At 41.8% G+C, this 18,092-nt stretch overlaps 1 protein-coding gene across 5 annotated transcripts in view; it reads left to right on the top strand.

Moving 5' to 3' along the window:
* The window catches only part of CMIP (c-Maf inducing protein), a 136,473-nt gene that overhangs the window by 108,552 nt on the left and 9,829 nt on the right, over positions 1-18,092 (top strand). For 4 of the 5 annotated variants that reach the window (XM_075101295.1, XM_075101298.1, XM_075101297.1 and 1 more), the window contains exons 8-14: positions 1,397-1,500; positions 2,151-2,255; positions 3,502-3,855; positions 12,809-12,874; positions 13,980-14,006; positions 14,472-14,520; positions 16,007-16,132. In XM_075101295.1, coding sequence (XP_074957396.1) covers positions 1,397-1,500; positions 2,151-2,255; positions 3,502-3,855; positions 12,809-12,874; positions 13,980-14,006; positions 14,472-14,520; positions 16,007-16,132 — 831 coding nt within the window. The remainder of the gene's footprint in view (positions 1-1,396; positions 1,501-2,150; positions 2,256-3,501; positions 3,856-12,808; positions 12,875-13,979; positions 14,007-14,471; positions 14,521-16,006; positions 16,133-18,092) is intronic. The other variant, XM_075101296.1, reaches the window with a different exon arrangement.

Here is an 18,092-nt window from a genome sequence, read left to right as displayed (position 1 = left end):
TATTCTAATGAGAGAGATATTTTATTTTAGAACAGTCAGCAAGGACATCCTCTTTATGATCTCTTGGACTTCCGTTCTAACTTAAGTGAGGACACCTACACAGGTTGAAAAATTTCACAAACAAATTACAACTGTAAAACCAATCTTGCAAAGAGTGTTCATGAAATTAAATGGCACCGAATGATATATGAAGCACACATGGTCTCATGCCCTTGAACCAAGTGTATTTGCACCTGCCCAAAGGAGTTGTTAGAAGTTTAATGATTTTAATTGCAATATCAACTGTGGAATGACCCACAGGCCCTTTGCTGGGTGAAGGTACCACGTAGTCAGTACAAGCAAAGAGTGTCACTTGGACTTGAAGGAGACATTCTTCTGCCTGGGCTTGTATCCACATTTTTGGTAATTTTCTGTACCTGTAAAACCTATGAGATGTTAATATAGGTTGTGCTATAGAAGTGCCTGAAACCAAAATAAGTAACAGAAGGTTTCAGTGCTTTCAGAGTGTATCTTCCCTTTTACAGACCACCAGTTCATTACCACTTGTGGCATTTCTTTAAAATTTCAGTTGCCATTTATTTTTTCAGGATTACTCTTCTTCCACAGCCAGCTGCTTGAGGGATAACTGGGAGGGCTTGTTTGCCCTCAGTGGGCCTTGTTCACCGCTGGGAAATTTAGCTTTGTAGTTCTGTAACACCTGTGTCATAAGGGTACACCTGTGTAAATGTGAAGAAATATGCTGTGGAATAACACTCACCAGACAGCAGATTTTACTCCTGTCACATCTAAAAATAGCAGGTGATGTGAGGAGATGCAGGATTTCAGTTAGCAGGTGCCTTTCTGACTGTAGAGTTTGAAGAAAGTGACTGTTGAGCTCACCTGCCAAATTTGTATTGTAGCTGGAGTAAAATCACTGGAGAAAGAACTGATCTCTGGTTTTATACTTGATCACTTATTGATCGCATGTCAAAAAGATTTTCTCTAAAACCAGGATAGATATGATGTCAAACATGGAAATAAAATATTTGAGTTGCATTTCTTAAAAACTGCAGGTATGAGTGGAAGCAAAAATGCAAGACAACAACAAATGCATTTCAAAATAAAGGTATAATGTGAAGTGTACAAAAGAAATGTAAGTGCAGGTAGGGTTTTTAAAATTATTAAACGTCTTTTGTTTCAACGTGGGCACGGGGGAAAGAGGAGATTGGAAAGCATGTCATTGTTAGTGGGAAGAACGTTACTTCAACATGCAGTGATACTGTGCTCTTGAAGCTGTCAGCATAATAACAAAGTGAATTTAGTTGTGTTTGAGTTGATTTCTTTTGAAAACCCACAGTTTTGATATACATTGCAGGCATGTTTCACCGTCTTCACTGAGTCTCTCCTTTTTGGACAGGATTTTGGGAAGTGCCCTCGGTTGCGGCTGTTCACTCAGGAGTATATTCTGGCTTTGAATGAGCTGAATGCTGGAATGGAGGTGGTGAAGAAGTTTATTCATAGGTTAGTCACATTTAATTTATGCTGTATTTCCAGTCCTGTGAACATGCTTCATTGTATTACTTACCCTAGCCGCGCTCATCTCTTTACTGGCTGTTAAGAGTGGCTGGTGCTTTTTGGTACTGCCAAACAGCAAATAAATTAGAAGAATCTGTGAGGCAATGTTGCTGAAGTCTGGGGTTTTTGAGCTTGGTTGGGTAGTTGGCTTGGTTTTTTTTCGGGTGGTTTTTATGAGGGGGCGGGGAAGGGAATGGCGTTTGTTTTGGTTTGGGTTTTGTTTTTTTTAATTAATTCTCAAATATTGCTGGGGTTTTCTGCTGAGTTACACACTGGAAGCAAATGGACTTTGCTGTGTGTACGTTCTTTTTATACATTTAGACTCAGAGCCTCTACAGAGAGATTCCCATTAACTTTAGACCACATAATGCTCAGTCACATGTGAGATTTTTGGGAGGGACCATAGAGATACCACGTCAAATAAACTGAGGAAGCAGCTTAGCCGTATTCATAAATAGGGCCATTGGGTAGGAATTTATAGGGTTGAAATAAACCTTGTTATAGCCTTTCTATCCAGTTCTGGCACCCCGTTCTGTCTGACTGCTTTTGCCCACAGAAATCTTCACAATGGTGTCATCTTGGTTTTTGTTTTTCAGCATGCATGGTCCAACTGGACAATGCCCCCATCCCAGGGTCCTGCCAAATCTTGTAGCTGTCTGCTTAGCAGCCATTTATTCGTGTTACGAGGAATTTATCAACAGGTCAGTATGAATTCCCAGCTGACCGCATGTTATTCACTTCCAAACCCACGGTATCTGTAAACAAGATCGGTGTGAGCATGGGTGCGGATATGTGAGACTGTGTCTTCGTTCTCACTCCGCTCATTGCTAACATTACGTGTGGGAGTTCTGGTCAATCACGTGCGTGTTTTTGTAGATATGTGACTATATTTGTTACACTTTGTGTGCTTGAAAACCTAAAAGATGCTGGACCTTCGTTCACTTGTACTCACTGTGGCATGTTTTGAGGCAGTGAGTGTGGCAATCTGCTATTGCACATCTTTGGCTCCCATGCTTGAAAAAGGGGGCAGTGCTGGTGACACAAGGAGCTCGGCAGTTCCCAGTACAGAAGTACTGCAAGCTGCAGTAACTTCCAGGATGAAGCTCAACAGCCAGCAGCATTCTGATCTTGGCCACTGTTGAGATATTCCTCTAAGACAGACTGCAGCTGTAACCAGCCTTTTTAAGCCAGCAGAAGATGAGAGTGCTCCACAAGAGTCTCTGGGAATTAAGCACTACCCAGAGCAGTGTCCGTTTTGCTCCCTTTCTGGCACATGAAGTGTGTGTTGCACCTAAAGCGAAGGGAAGGGTGAGATCTTGAAGAAGGGGTGTGTGTAAATCCCTGTGTATCTACAGCTTTGAACCTAAGCTGGTTTCACAATGCTGTCACCGTTATTGTGGAAAATTTGATTCCTGACTTACCGCAAAATAGATGCCACAGTTCGTGACACACGAGCCGGTTTCCAGTAGACACTGAGGGTTCCCCTCTGCTATGTTTCCTGTTTGTTTATGCCTATCTGACTTTCCTCATGGTAGAGCACGGACAGGGGCTGCCTAGTGTCCAACAAAAATTCCAGACGTGAGGGCTGCAGGCATATGTCTGGGCATGTACTGTAGGCAGATACATACTTGGGCATGGATTCTGTTACAGCTTTGCACAACTTGGATGGGAAAGTTCACCTTTATACTAAACTAGCATGTCAATTAGAGTAATGAAAAGCTCAAATCTTTGTAGAATAGGGGGCTGGAGAACAGTCCTATTAGAGCCTTTTAATGTTTTTAATTGATTTCAGTAACCCAATTACACAGGATAAAGCAATCCGGTGGGCTGGGGTGAAATGCAGTGGGAAATTGCAAAAGAACTTGGCTTCTCAGTGTTGCACTCTCTCTCCTGCTCTCTGCTGTTATGTCTGTCTGTTGAAATTATTTGTTTATTTTTAAAATTCAGTCGAGACAATTCGCCAAGCCTGAAGGAAATTCGGAATGGCTGCCAGCAGCAATGTGACCGAAAGCCTAATCTCCCCCTCCGCCTTCTTCATACAAGTCCTGACCTGGTCTCTCAAGAGGCCACCTTGACTGAATCCCGTCTCAAACCAGTTATTGTCACTTCAAGTGAGATCCATGTGGAAGTGGAGCGCAACAACACAGCTAATCAGAAGATGACAGCCAACGTTGGCAATGACAGTGAGCCCAACCTGATTGACTGCTTGATGGTCAGTCCTACCTGCAGCACCATGAGCATTGAGCTGAGTGCCCAGGCAGACAGGATCCTTGGCTGTTATGTTGAAATACTCAAGATGCTGTGAGTAACTATTTTAAACAGTTCTTTGAACAATGTCATCCTAACCATGGGGGGCTTTTCCCACAGGCCTGTCGTCTTCAACATCTGTGGCCAGCAGGCACATGGTTATAAATCTAACTCCAGCTCTAGAGTCCAGCCTCTGAAAGAGACATCTGGCACTGCCAATATGTTCTAAAAATAGCACTAGGAAGATGAAAATGGAAAGCTTATTTGTACAGTGAGCTTCAGGCATATTACAGAAGATGGGACGTTGTTGCCAATGGTTTCTGTTTTGTTCTTGCCTACCAAAAAAAAATCCATTTGTCTCCTCCAGGGCTCTCGGGATTGCCCGAGACACAGCTAGAAAAGTCAGGTCTGTGCTAGGCTCAGTGCTTGTGCAGTGACAGGCAGCACTGCTCCCCTGGCTTCAGCAGGAGTTGGATGAGGTCAGTGGCTTTCACTCTGGTGTTCTCCCTTCATATGTTTGTAGAGGTTCTAAGACTTCTTCAGATTTACTTGTATTAGAGCACAGCCTCTATTTGTCGACCAGTTGCTTTGGTGTGGAGGACCTGTATTAGTGAGTGAATGCTTAAACAGCCTTTACAAAATGATGGCTCTATGGTTTCCTGGAAGGCAAATCCTCTTAATATCTTAATGAGGAATATAAAATAAGAAGCTCTTTGGGAAAAGGTTGGTTTTCTCTTGGATACATAGATGAAAAAGGAGTAACACAAAAGGTAGAATGAAGAATGGAAGCTTATAATAGAAGTGCAGTAAAACAACCCGAAATAACTCTGACACTTCTGCTACTTAGTTGCAGTATGTCTTTGGGCAAACTGCTATATTTCTACATTAATTATTTTTAAACAATGTAAGGCTTAATGAAGTGATAGTTGAGTTTTTTAGAATACAAAAGACATCATGGGTGAAATTTGGACTCTGCTGTAAACCGTGAGCATGTAGCTACACTGAAGTCAAATGCAAATCTGGGTGTATTCTCTTGAGGAATCAAACGAAGTCCAACTGCCATGATGCAGGATTTTGTGAAAGTTTTGTCCCACATTTTCATTTATTTCAAAATACATAGTACCAATTTTCAACACGGTTCTTTCACTCACTGCAGAGCTGGCTTGCAAATACATACACACGCATACACTCAGAACTGGAGACAGGACAGGTGAATCCAAGATACTGTTCCCATTAGATTCTTGAGCAGGAAGTTGCTGAAGGCTAATTTATCCCCCACCCCCCAGCCTGGCCTCTTCTGCCTTTAAAAATGTTTGCATTAAAAAAGCACAGCATCTGACTTTGCTTCACCTGGTGGCTTCTAAGTCTTCATGCACCCGGGTGCTACATGAAACACATTGTGTATTTATTCCCTTCCCCTTGACTCTAGATGTTTTCCATAAATGCTATGAACTCTTTCAGTCCTGATGCTGGCTTGGTTGCTGACTCACTAAACATTGATGGTTTTGGTTTCATCACGCAGCTGACATACACTTATAAACAAAATCACAGATGTTCTTCCTCACAGTCTCTGCGTATTTTGAACATTTGATATGCCAGGTCTCAATTCCCATATAATTTCCTACACAAAGAACTCTTATTTCACTCCATACCTTAAAATAACGTATTTTTTGATGCGTTTGCTGTCTTTTTAAGAGTCAAGCACTTCAATAGCAACAGTGAAAATGGGAATTTGTTATTGTTATTGCACAGGTTGTAGGTGTGGAGCAGATTTGTGCCCTTTTTCAGCTTGTACAATGGTAATTCTGAAGGGTGGAACCCACAGGATGTGTATAGTGAAGGACCAGCAATACTGCAAAATTGGTGCAACTCTCCTGAGATTGCCTTGCCAGAGTCCACACCCTGCTTGAGAAATCACAACCTATGAGAATATAGGATGGTTTCTAAGGCAGAGCCATGGCTGGTATATATTGTAACTCTGCTGATTTGGATTCCGTTCTGTTCCTGTTCATCCCTTAATTTTTTAAATTTTTTTTTTGGACCTGAAAGAATTAATGCAAAAATTAATTCTGCTCCTGATTCTGCTGCTGGCTTACTAGAAAGTTTCAGATAAGTTGCTTGGTTTTTGTGCCTCAGTTTCCTTACCCATAAAATATAGGTAAAGATTTTGAAGGCTGATTTTTAAACTCTGAAACTAGTGATGGAAAAGCATTGTAGAAGGGCTAGTAGTTATTAACAAAATGAAAGATAATGCTGTTGTGATGATGATTCCTTGCATGCTCAAACTCTATTACTGTACTTTGAAAAACCAAGAATGTGAAGAGAGTTGAAGAACATGCCGATAGGAAGAAAACATCCATTATAAAACAACTGCTATCCAGGAGCTGAGCTCTCAGCAGGCAGTCACTAAAATAATGTTCTTATTAATAACAGTGGTAAGCCAAACATAAATAAGTTGCTTAGCATTGAATTTAATTGTTCTTTTAGGTGCCTGACTCAATATCATCATCAAAACAAGAGAGTCGCCAACAATGATATTTTTTTTACATAATTAGCTTAGGGCAGCAGGGAGTAATTTATTTAGGCAGATTTTAATTGTTGAAAGTCTAGCAAATAAGTATTCTTAACTGTATCTTCAGCAGAGGACATTTTATTGTTCACTTAACTCCTACACAATACTTACTTTTTTTTGGGGGGGACACACCACTTCTGATATTGATAAAAATTTAACAGCAATTATTTAATAATCACTGTCATACCCCACTTTTGGCACAGAAGGCTAAATGTGCAGATTAGAAAGTTCATCTATGTGGCTGCTATTGCAGCACCAAGAATGTCTTTGACCCTTTTTCTGATGTAGTTGAGTAACAGAACACAACTGTTGCATACTAAAGGAAAACAGAATATAATGCTTGGCAGATGACCCAAAGTCTGGGCAGATTTGAAAGGAGAGACGGTCTCTAGTGGAACATGGTATTTTGTCCTGCACTCAAAAGTAGATCAAACTTCTGTGTCAATATTCTCTAATGCATTCTGGACTCTGATCGTGTTATCGATGCCAGTCAGTGCCTCCTGAATGGTACAAGTCTTAAACTGGTGCGTAGAAAGTGCACTAAATTAATTGAAATCTTTCTGTTCATCATATTAAATTAGAGACTCTGAGAGCTGCGTTGTCCAGCTCCTACTTGCATGTTAATGTTTCCATGCATTAGAGAATTTCTTGTACAGCCAAACTTGTGCTTGAACAGCACAACTGCGGTTAGAGAAATTTGCAGTAAAAGGGACCGTGTGTCCTCTTCCTTAGACTGGATAATTTCAAAGTCTGCGTGTCACCTGAAGGACCCCACTGATTCCCCTGGCAACACCCCGCGTATGGGGAGAACGCTTAAACTGCACCTGTAGTGAAATCTAGATCAACAAATAGCAAACTAAACTGGCTGCAAGAACAGACACCTCTTAGGGAGGCTGTGACTGTGATGATCTATCGGAAGCTGTCACCCTTCGTTTGTGTTATTTTTTGTTTCCATGGCTGCCTGTAGTGGCAAGGGTCCTTCCAGATGGCCAAATGCTTCTACACCTCTCTGGGGCATGTGTGACCAGGGTAGAGTTGGCTCCATTGGGCAAACGTGCATTGCTCTTTCCTGATGCTACCATGCCAACTATGAGCAGTGGAGACCTTTTCTGTTCTCAGCAGCCAGGCCAAGACCTTTCTAGGGCCTTTCAATAGTGCTAAATTTTCTTTAAAAAAAAAACAAACAAACAAGCCCAGCTCAAAAGAAGGCTGAACATGAAATGATACCTCACTGTTTTGCAGATAGCAGGGTTTGCCTTATATGACAGGGCGTCTGATGGGTCTTATTCTCAGCCTGCCCTGGAGCCCTGAGCTAAACCTTGTGTCCTACAATTCAGAGGAGGTGGACCTAGAGCCGGGGAAAGAAGGGATAAGGTACACATCTAGGGGGCTTGGTCATATTATTATCTGATAACAGAGGAGTTACCCAAAAGATTTTGATCTTGTCAAGCTGCTCAGTCTGGAGAAACAAGCTGCTTCCAAGTAGTTGCTCCTTGTCTCTTTATTATCCTCTAAAAACAGGGGACTCGGGGCTTGCAGTCTCTTGGTAATCAGACAGACAGCTTTCCAAATGCAAGCACCCACTGGAGCTTCCCCAGCCTTCTCTGCATTCCCCAATAGGTCAGTGGCATGCTCTGAATATCCCAAGTGGATTCTCTTATGTCATGTTTATCAGGGTTGCCCTGGGCTGCTAATATGTTTTGGATTGTTTGTGCCGCACATGACATATGGGCAGGTTTTCATTTTGGTGAAAGGTGATCCCGGGGAAGGAAAATGTATTATGTTGGCAGTCCAATAGCGACGATGGCCCAAAGGCAAAGTCACTGCAGTCGGGGATTATTTAATTATTAGGGTTGGCCAATGTTCTGGCCCATACCCCAAAAAAGGTTTCTGGGTAAGTGAACCTTGTGCAGTAGCAGGTGACTGCTCTGACGGCCTTCACCTGCTTGGCAGCCTGGCACGCATTTCCCAAGAACCCATAGATCGGGCTACATGTTGACTGCTGTGCCACTCTTCTAAAATTGCAAATCCTGCAAAAATCAGAGCCAGTGAGTACATCAGGGAGTCTTTCTCCCCTCTGCTTTTATAAGGCCAATCCTGGGATTTAAGGTGTGTGATGAGCGTGAGCGTTCAGCCCAGCACCCTTTGAAGAGCTCTAAAGGGAGTTTGTCACAGGCGCTCTCCCGAGTTCTCCCTGTAGCTCTGTGTTCCCTCCTCCTCCTGGCATGGCCTCTTTGTCTGGCTCATCGCAGCGGTTGTTAACTGCAGCCAGAGCTAATCTATCTCCCTTTCTTTCCCTGCTTCAAACACTCCTGTCTTGTGTTAGAGCTTTGAATGGACCAAAAAAAAAAAAAAGCAACTGTCTGAAATGAAAGAAGAGTGCAGATGAGATGAGCACAGACAGCAGGAAAATGTTTTTGAAAAGGGAATAGGTGGGAGGAGGAGAAACACTGTAGGCTTTTAATAAGTAGTTTAGTTTTATTCCTGTGCTATGTTTGTTTCATGTTTCCTAGCTCAGATTGAAGGGATTACAGGTTGTGTAGATTCCATGTTCAGGTCCCACTCATGTGACCAAACTCCATATATTTTGTAGGAGACAGTTTTCTTTCTTTCTTCTCCTCCTAGGAAAACAGGCTGTGGTGTATTTTCACTGCCCTCTCACAGACTTGCTCTGCAAATGGATGCCATACGTAACTCCCAGCTTCAAGAAGAGTCAGAGAGTGATGCTGTCCAACTCTGTCTGCAGTGTTTCACCCAGCCTTAGTCTATTACAAAGCAGCTTTTTTCTTCCCCTTGCAGTTTCCTTTGAAGATCAGCCATGAAAAATTGATTGGTTCACATTATTACTAATCACAGCTCTCCAGATTGCTCAAGGAGGAATTTTAGTGGTGTAACACTTAACCTGAGATGTCACAGGAACTAGGCCTCCCACTGGGTCTCAGCTTTTAAGCTTCTGTTAGGAGGGATTTGTAGGTGCTTTTTCTCATGTGATGTGGAACACCTTTAATACCTTTGAATTTCCTAACTCAGCCTTTTGGCTTTTGGGGTCTCTTCTGCTTAAAAATCTGCTCTTAAAGTTGTTTGCATCTACCAATAAAAATGTCTAATTTGGAGAGTAAAATCAGCTACTGGTTTAGTAGGAATTTCCAAAGAGTGTGTATATTTAAAAAAAAAGACTGCTGATTAGACTTGTCGGTTCTTTGAGGGCCCAAACGCCAGCACTTGAGTTCCATGCACGAGCTCTCCAGGGCCAGCGTTCAGGCTGCACCCAGAGGTCGTTTGCGAGAAGCGGGGCTGTGATGTGGAGGGTGAGTTGAGCCTTGGGCACAGCAGTGATCCCAAGAGGACAGCACTGCAGGACTGACTGCTGCTGGGGATGTACATGGTAACGGGAGGAGCACACAACATCCTGAGTACAGAAATGGATGTTTGAGTGGAGATAAGGTGCTGACTCAAAGTCAGACTACTTCTTGTGGTCTGGACTATGTTCTCACACCTAACAAACATAGCAAAACCCAGGTTCTGTGGATCAGAGACCTCTGGCACTTCTCATGGCTGCATTGTCTAGCTCCTACAGAGACCTGATAGGTAAATGAGAGACTTTCAGATGAATCCAAACACAGGTCAGAGTTCTGCGTCACCAATCCGTTCAATTTGTCTGTAGGTCAGAAACAACAAATAGTTTTGTAGAGAGCCTTAATTAGTCAAAGCTTTGCTAAAAGAACCCAGAGAGCTCATCTTAGAGGTGCTACGTCAGATGTTTCCTTGACTTATTTCAGTTTATATAACAAGCATCATCCTCAGGTGTTTCACGATATTCAGTTTACACAGACAAAGTGGAAAAACAACGCCTTGTAATGAAGTCCTCCTTCATGTCTTGATGTTCTGAGGCACTAAACAGAGTTTGTCATCTTCCTTATTTGTTTAGTGTCTAAGCACATAAGGGTTTTTTGTCTCGGGAAAGAACCTTGTGAATGGGTGATCACACAGTGCTCTATCTGCCATGGACTCATGCTCACTTCAGGTTAGTGTAATACCTCTTATCTCAGAGGTGCTCCTAATTCAGACCAGAAAACAGAATTCTTGATGGAGGAGGAAATTAGGCTCAATGGCTTCTAGGGCAACTGGCATGGGCATGAGGTTTCTTTTTTGGGTTACTGTAGCTTCACGTGCACTATGCTTTGTACCTCAAGTGCTAATGATAACAAGAGGAAAATAAACAAGTTGTATTTATTAGTGCACATAGGCAGGATTCTCCAATGTTGTTTGTTCGGTGTTTTGAAGAGAACGAGCACTGAGATTTTTGCCTGGCCACCTCAATTGCTGAACTACCTGCCTTTAAGCCCCAGCCTTGTACCTAAGTGCTTTTATGGCTGTTCAGCAAACTGCAGGTGGGAGATGAGACATCTCCCTGAACTCAACACGATGTTGTGGTTCTTGGCCTCTTGGTAGAGGGATTTCAGGAAATTACTGGAAAGTACCTGCTAGGATTATCTGGTAATGCACTCATGAAAAGGGCAGGATGACTTGCTGAAGTTGCCTACCAAAATTATAGGCATTTAGTTTTGTGCTAAGTCGCACCTAGCATGGGAAAGAAAAGTGTCTGTATTGAACTTGGGACTTTTGCACAGCAGCGTGGAAGGTCTACTAACCCACCCCACAGTGCTTTTGTACAGCATTCATCTGCTTTTTAAGATGTTAAGGTACTATCAGATCATAGCTGTTCTTGTGGTTTGGTTATTTGCATGAGATGTTATATATTTTTGAAACCTGAACTCATACTACTCTTGGGAAGTGATAAGTGCCTCCCTGGTTGAGTTTTACATCATGAGTAGTATCCCTTCAATTAAAATGTCTCAGCATGTTGCTTCTTAAGAATACTGCTCATGCACATAAGTTTTCCTTGTGTTTATGAATGTGCCTATGAACAGTTGTGGACTGTCTGATATCATGTGTATTATTAGTTTATGGAAATCTCTGGTTTATGTTGTCAAAGAATGGATGAGAGGATTGGAAATGCATCCAACTTCAATTTCTCTGGGCTAGAACCTTCTCTTTGCAAAAACTGCATTATTTTGGAACATTTCCTGTGCATATGTTGTCGGTTTCTAATGATCTACTATCAGTAGATGCTGTCCATTTGAGAACATTACACTTCGTTCCTTACTAAAGAAACACCATACTTTTGTGCCAAGTTTGCAGTAAGCTGCAGCCAATAATCTGGCTTTTAAAACTGAAATCCAAAGGGTAACAGCAGTAAAAGGAGATGGCAGGCTCTTCTACATTGTCTTCCACAGACATCCCAAGGTGTTTCACCTCATATGAGGTTTACTACATTTACTTCTGTGTGTACTCATTGGTATTAATTGGAGCAAGAGTGGCCTAGCAGGCAGTGCCAGGATCTGGGCTTTGGCTGGTTTGTTCTGTGCCCCATTTTGCTGACTTGCCAAATTCTCTTACTTTCTGTGTTCTTCACTTCATCCATCTTACAATGATTGTACCCATTGTTGCAGTTCGTTGGTATGGCAGTTAATTAGTGCTACCTAATCACTAAATATTTTGAGATCATTTGAAGGAGAGGGGTGGCAGTGTGCGAAGTGCCATTCCTACATGAGAAGTTATACCTGCTTCACCACATGTGCTCAAGGAGCTGGCATTTTGCAGGCATATTGAAATGTTATGCTGCGGGTTAGTTTGCACTGACCAGTGCGTGCTATAAAGCAAAATGTTCTTTTTATCCTGGTTCACATGAGCATCCCCTTATAATGGCTCCTCAGAGAAGGACAGTTCTGTATGTTGACAGCAGAGATGAAAACAAAATGCATCACCTGGGATCTGGTGCTAACACAAAAGAGAGGAGAGACTTTTTACAGGGTCCACTGGTCTGAGCTGTCAGCTGTGATTATCCTCATCTGTCCTCTTTCACTCAATAATTTTGACAATGCTTCCTTCTCTAGTTTCTTCGCTCATAAGTAAGAGCTTTGTACTGTTCAAACCGACCCATTCCTATGTGCTAAGGTAAAAAATTTTTGTGTGTGTGTCTGTTTTTACAAATGGCTTATGTTTTATAGAAAAAACCCACTTCCAATTAAATGCAGAGCAGAGCTGTAAATAGCAATGGCTGGGTAATTGCTGTACCAACTTAGATGAAAGTATTACTTAGTGATTAAATGTCAACAGGTTTCATAAACAGCAAATGTCTTTAAGTTGACATAAAGAAGGCCTCTCTGGAGGTCATGGTAAATACCAGATTTATTGTGCCTCAGTGGAGAATGTGCTGGAAATGGAAAGGGAAATGCCACCATAGATCTTTAGAGTGTCTCAGTAAAACAGAAGTGTTGTTGGTGCGGGCAGTAAAAAGCTTTTGACTCCTTGAACTGTTAACAAACCATATACAATACTAGGTATCTTATTCATAAAATGTTCGTTTTTCAGGTCAGACTATGATGACTGGAGACCAGCACTGGCCAGCTTGCTTCAACCTATCCCATTTCCCAAGGAGTAAGTGTGCACTGTCTTAGTATTTACTGGGTTATTCTTACTGTTGTAACATGGGGAAATGTAATGTCAGCCAAAAACTGAGGGTAATAGACGCTTTGTGCCTCTAGTATTGATTTAGAATCTAGAGCTGATTTTGGATGATGCAGAGGGACGTGAAGACTTCCCCATCTTCATGTCCTTCCCCATTTCTCTAATGTGATTCTGAAGAGAAAAATGGTTAACTAGTGACAGGCAGACAAGAAAGGAAGGAAAGCTGGTGAGGAGGAGAGTAAAGAAAGAGATTTAGTGGAGGAGGGTACTTTACTGGCATCACAGAGACTTGTATTGTTTGTATTTTGGATTAAATGAAGAAGCTACCCTACGCATCAGCCAAGCTCCCTCGGAAACCTATTAATGAACAGTAGTGTTTGTAAAATGCAGACCTCCACGGACAAACATTACAACCTATAATTGTACAATTTGCTAGCTTATCACATCCCCTAATGACCTGATGTCTTGAATCAGAGAGGTCTAATCCGCCGTGCCAGGTTACCTGGGCTACAGCAAGAGCCCAGAGATAGGCAACAGAGGCATCATTTACCTAAGCCAAACGTGAGTCCTGGGGGAGGTGTAAACCATACCACGATGCAAAGCTCTGCACAGAATGACCATTAATTGCTTTACTGATGTATGGTGTTAATTAGTTGTGACCATACCTTAATTGCATTGCAGTTAAAGAATTCACCTGGCTCTTGGAGGTAGCCAAAATTCTGTGTGTAATTATATAGCTGTATTGTAAGTCTCTTACTTCTTTCTTCTGACCCAAAACTCCCACCGATGTTAATCAGAGTATTGCCTAAGACAGGACTCAGGAAGAGCTACAAGATTTGTTCCAAGTAATTTCCGGCCCCTGCCCCCCTTCATTTTTCTTCCCCGTAGATTAATGAAGGAGGCTTTACCTGATTGTTTCTGGAGAGGTTATTCTTTTTGTCTTGTGTGCTGCAATTGCTTAGCGAATCCTTTTCTTTTCTGGAAAGGGCTGAAAAGTGGTTATTTGGTTTTTGCTCCCCCCTCCCCCCCTTCTTTCAAATCCTCATATTCTTCTGTTTTCTGTTCTACATTTCAGGGCTCTTGCACATGAGAAATTCACAAAGTAAGTTTGTGGGGCTTGTTTGTTTTATTAAAGGGGGTAATTACTTAAAATACTTGTACTAGTCAATAATAGCAATGATGCATTATTCATCATGTGCCTCTAATTTTTTTTATCTGTGAGAGGCTGTGAGCATGTTCTGTTAACAATAAAAAGATGTAGTTTTCTTTGTAATTTACTGTGACGGCAGGAGCCCAAGGACTAAAGACACTGGATGCTTACAGAATTTACAAACCAGTTCATCACTGCACATCTCTGAAAGCTTTTCTAGACTATTGTGAATAGACACTGTCCTTGGCAATCACTTTTAGACCTTATATTTCCTTCCAGTGGAAGCAGTTCAACTTGTTTCTCTCTAAAATGTATGAATATATATCGTTTAAAGTGTAATCCAAGAGAAATGTGACACTTGTGTGAATACTGCAACCAGCAAGTGCTTATTGTTGTCCTTTTAACTTTTTTTTTCAGGGAGCTGAAATACGTGATTCAGAGATTTGCAGAAGACCCGAGGCAAGAAGTGAGTTTATTGCCAGTTTACACAGAGGGAGGGATTGCAAGTATACTTGTCCAGAAGATCTCTCCTTAAGTAGATTGTTTCAAAACATGGCGTGGTTTTGCTGTGCTTAAGTCTCTTAGGGAGTAATAGCTACTCAGGGCACACGGTCTTAGTATGAATGGTTTCTTGCTTTACGTATAAACATGTGTTGTGACCTCCTTGTCTGGCATCAGTTGATATCCTTGCCCCACAGTAACTGCAACCAGCAAGATTTTCCCACTCTGTTGAATCTCTCAGAGCTTTTCATCTTCCGTGCAAAAAAAAAAAGGGTAGCACAATGCATGGATCCATACTGCTTACAAAATAACAGGTTTTATTTAGCTGCGTTTCAGTTACATTGTGTGAAAATGACCGTAATTCTCATGAATTAGCAGGAGAAAGGGGGTGGGAGGTGTGTTACTGGAATGAGTGCATAGCTGTAGCCTCACAGTGGCTGACTGCTTCATAGCTGCACATGTAGCTTTTTCAACATCACCAGCTCTGGCTGCGTCAGAGGGAACCTCTCATCTGCGTTAATTTTTGATGTTGGCTTAAACGGAAGAAAGCTCCCCCAAACTGTGGGTGAGGAGGCTGTGTCATCATCATTGCCCAGACCTCCTAGGTTTCATGGTTTTAGCCTTTCTGAGCAGCAGTCATCCTTGTCAGATAAGAGAGACCTTTTTGTCTTAGAATGGCACCAGGACTTCATCCGTCACTAGTGTTACATGCCCAAAGGGGAAGAACATGGACTTTACCTGTCGTCCCCTGTCTCCCTGCCTCAAAAATTGAAATAGAACATCTGTCTCTTCAAGAGGGGGAAAAAAAAAAACAACTTAATTATGACTCCTCTGTTAAACTGTGGGACTATATATAGTAATCTCTACAGTGGGCTGAATTTAGGCTAATGGTTGCTCACTGGTGACAGTTGTTCTGTGCAACTTCTGTCTTATCCCTGTTGAATTTTCCTTGTGGACTTCCTTTACCCTGACTCTGGTCAAGTTTTCTTAGAGCAGGAGTAATAGGAATTTTTAATGATTGGAATGAGCAAGCCATCAGCCACTGCATTTGGTATGCAGCTCACATCAGAATTATAGACACTCATGCTGGGAGGATGGGGGAAAATGGCAGAAGCTCAGAAATGTGAGTCTTTTTTTGTTGTTTTTGGTGTGGTTTTTTTTTCCCAAGTGAAAGGATCTGTTGTAGATTAGAGCCATTTTGTGTTTGATTTGTGTAAAGGGAATGAAAAAGGCCATGCAATTAGCAGTGGTATGGCTTCCCTCCTTGTTTATACTGAAAAAATGGATTCTGTGAGTGGAAACTTGCCTTCAGCTCAGTAGACTGGGATATTAACCATGAAACTTCCAGCAGTCCCCAGTTTTGTGGAGTTACTTCTTTTGGCCCAGTGTGGGAGATGCTGGTGATTACTGGCAGGAACTGTAACCTTCCCAATGTCTTCACTTTTTGGCAGGTCCACTCATGTTTGCTGAGTGTGCGGGCTGGCAAAGACGGCTGGTTCCAGCTCTACAGCCCTGGAGGAGTGGCATGTGATGATGATGGAGAGCTGTTTGCCAGTATGGTACGTGTCTGCAATAATGTGAGTTTAGTAACTTCTTTGCAGTAAGTAGCTAATGCGTAGCTGGCAGTAACAATTTTTACTTGCTTTTGTCAAAAACTTACTAAAATCATGGTTCTGTAAACCACAAGTGTTTACAGGAAATCTAAATCTTTATATCACCAAATCCATTGAACTTCCTTGCAGTTGCAATTGGGTTAACATGTTAGATTTCTCTTTTTGAACTTTGACGTGTTTTTTCACTGGTGATGTAATGCAGAAAACCACGCATGTATGTGTGTGCATATGTATGTTATGTATTCTTATATTTATAGATGTGCATTTGTGTGTCTGTATAAAATAACTCAGAGAATACGGAAAACTGGCGGACAGGGAAGGCAGACTGTACTGCACACCCACACCTATAGTTTTCATTTATAGGCTACCCTGGATTTTAAAAGCAACAGTAACACTGAATTAATCAAAGGATGGACAGATACATATAAAAATGTGTTGGTCGTTTCTCTGCCCAATTACACTGTTGTGGGGAGGTATAATTAGAAGGCAGCATTCCATTTCCTGCAGTTATTTCTTTTGTAACTCTTAGAAGAGCTAGACAGAAAACAACAGGTTTTAATAACTGATGCTGGCCTGTCTTCCTATGCAACCTGGGTCAAGTCACGTAGGTCTCAGTGTGTCTTAATTCTCCATATAGCAAGTAAGATGGAAATTATATTATTTTATTTCCCTGGTAAGGGGAAAAACCTGTGTTGAAGTTGGCTGTTGGGTATACAGTGAAGTGACTGTCAGAGGGGATCTACACTGTGTATCTCCCACATGCTGAACATTTTGGGACATAAAGGACATGCATGTCTCTCTGTACTCTTAAATTCAGATGGACCAGATACCTTTGAAACAGATAATGGACAAAGACTGTTCACAAAAGGTTTCATCCCTCTTCACTGATTCTATGTCTTTTTATGTTTGAAAAGAAAATTTCTTCAGAACTGTATTACTTCTCTTGAGAGCTTTTGTGGTCTAGGATATTTATGAGCATCAGGAGATGGCGTGCGTGAGAAAGCACACATTAATATGGGGTACTCTGCCCTTTGCAAGGATGTTGATAAATACTTAAAGAGCTGCTAACGACTAACCATCAAGTTTGAAAAACATCCTGTTCTGAGATGGACCTTACATTAGTGTTAGTGTCAGTATTTTCCATCACTCAAAACCTCCAAAAAAGCTTAATGATAATTATATGAAATGAAATTCTTTTGGCCTGAAGTTCACTGTTTTTAAAGGCCACCTGAGCTGACGGGTACTTAAGAAGAAAAGGTTTTGTGTTATTTCTAAAGGCCTTGCTGATAATGAAGCCATGAAGAATTATTGCATGGTAGCACATGATCTGCATAGAATTGACCCCATCATGGCATGATTGCGATATGTTCAGCAGTAATGGACACAGTCCAGGCAATACCACGAACCAGGAGGACCACAGAACATATTTGCAGTCTTACTGTAGAGTAGTACTGATGCTGAGTCTACATAATGGAGCTCTTACTGCCGAGGTCGTTGTAAACTACAAATTCTGACACAGCGCATTGCCATCAAGCTGGTGAATCAGCTGTCTGGGCCATAAAATAAGACTTTCAGATAGGAACCCAAAATTCTCTGCAGCTAATCTCTAGGGCTTTTAAATGGGAAGCAATATTGCCAACCTCTTCTGTGAGAAGAGGCTCATATTTGATTTGTACAAGTGTCTTTGCATTTCTTCCTTAGGTGTTACTATGTGATATCATCCGATGCTTTCTGGAGCTAGGAGAGAGTCTACAGGACACTTTTGTTAGCTAGTGGACGTGAAGGAGTCTTACTGAGGCAGTGTTCTCAGCATTTCTTTCCTTTCAGGGAAAACTGAGCAAAAGGGAAAGCAAGATAATGACCCAAGAGCATGAAAGCACATGAAAGAATCTCTGACTTAGGGCTCAGGACCGCTGGATTTTCT

The sequence above is a fragment of the Phalacrocorax aristotelis genome, chromosome 8 (genome assembly GCF_949628215.1).
Source record: "Phalacrocorax aristotelis chromosome 8, bGulAri2.1, whole genome shotgun sequence".
NCBI lineage: Eukaryota > Metazoa > Chordata > Aves > Suliformes > Phalacrocoracidae > Phalacrocorax > Phalacrocorax aristotelis.
This window is presented reverse-complemented; position numbering and strand designations above follow the sequence as displayed.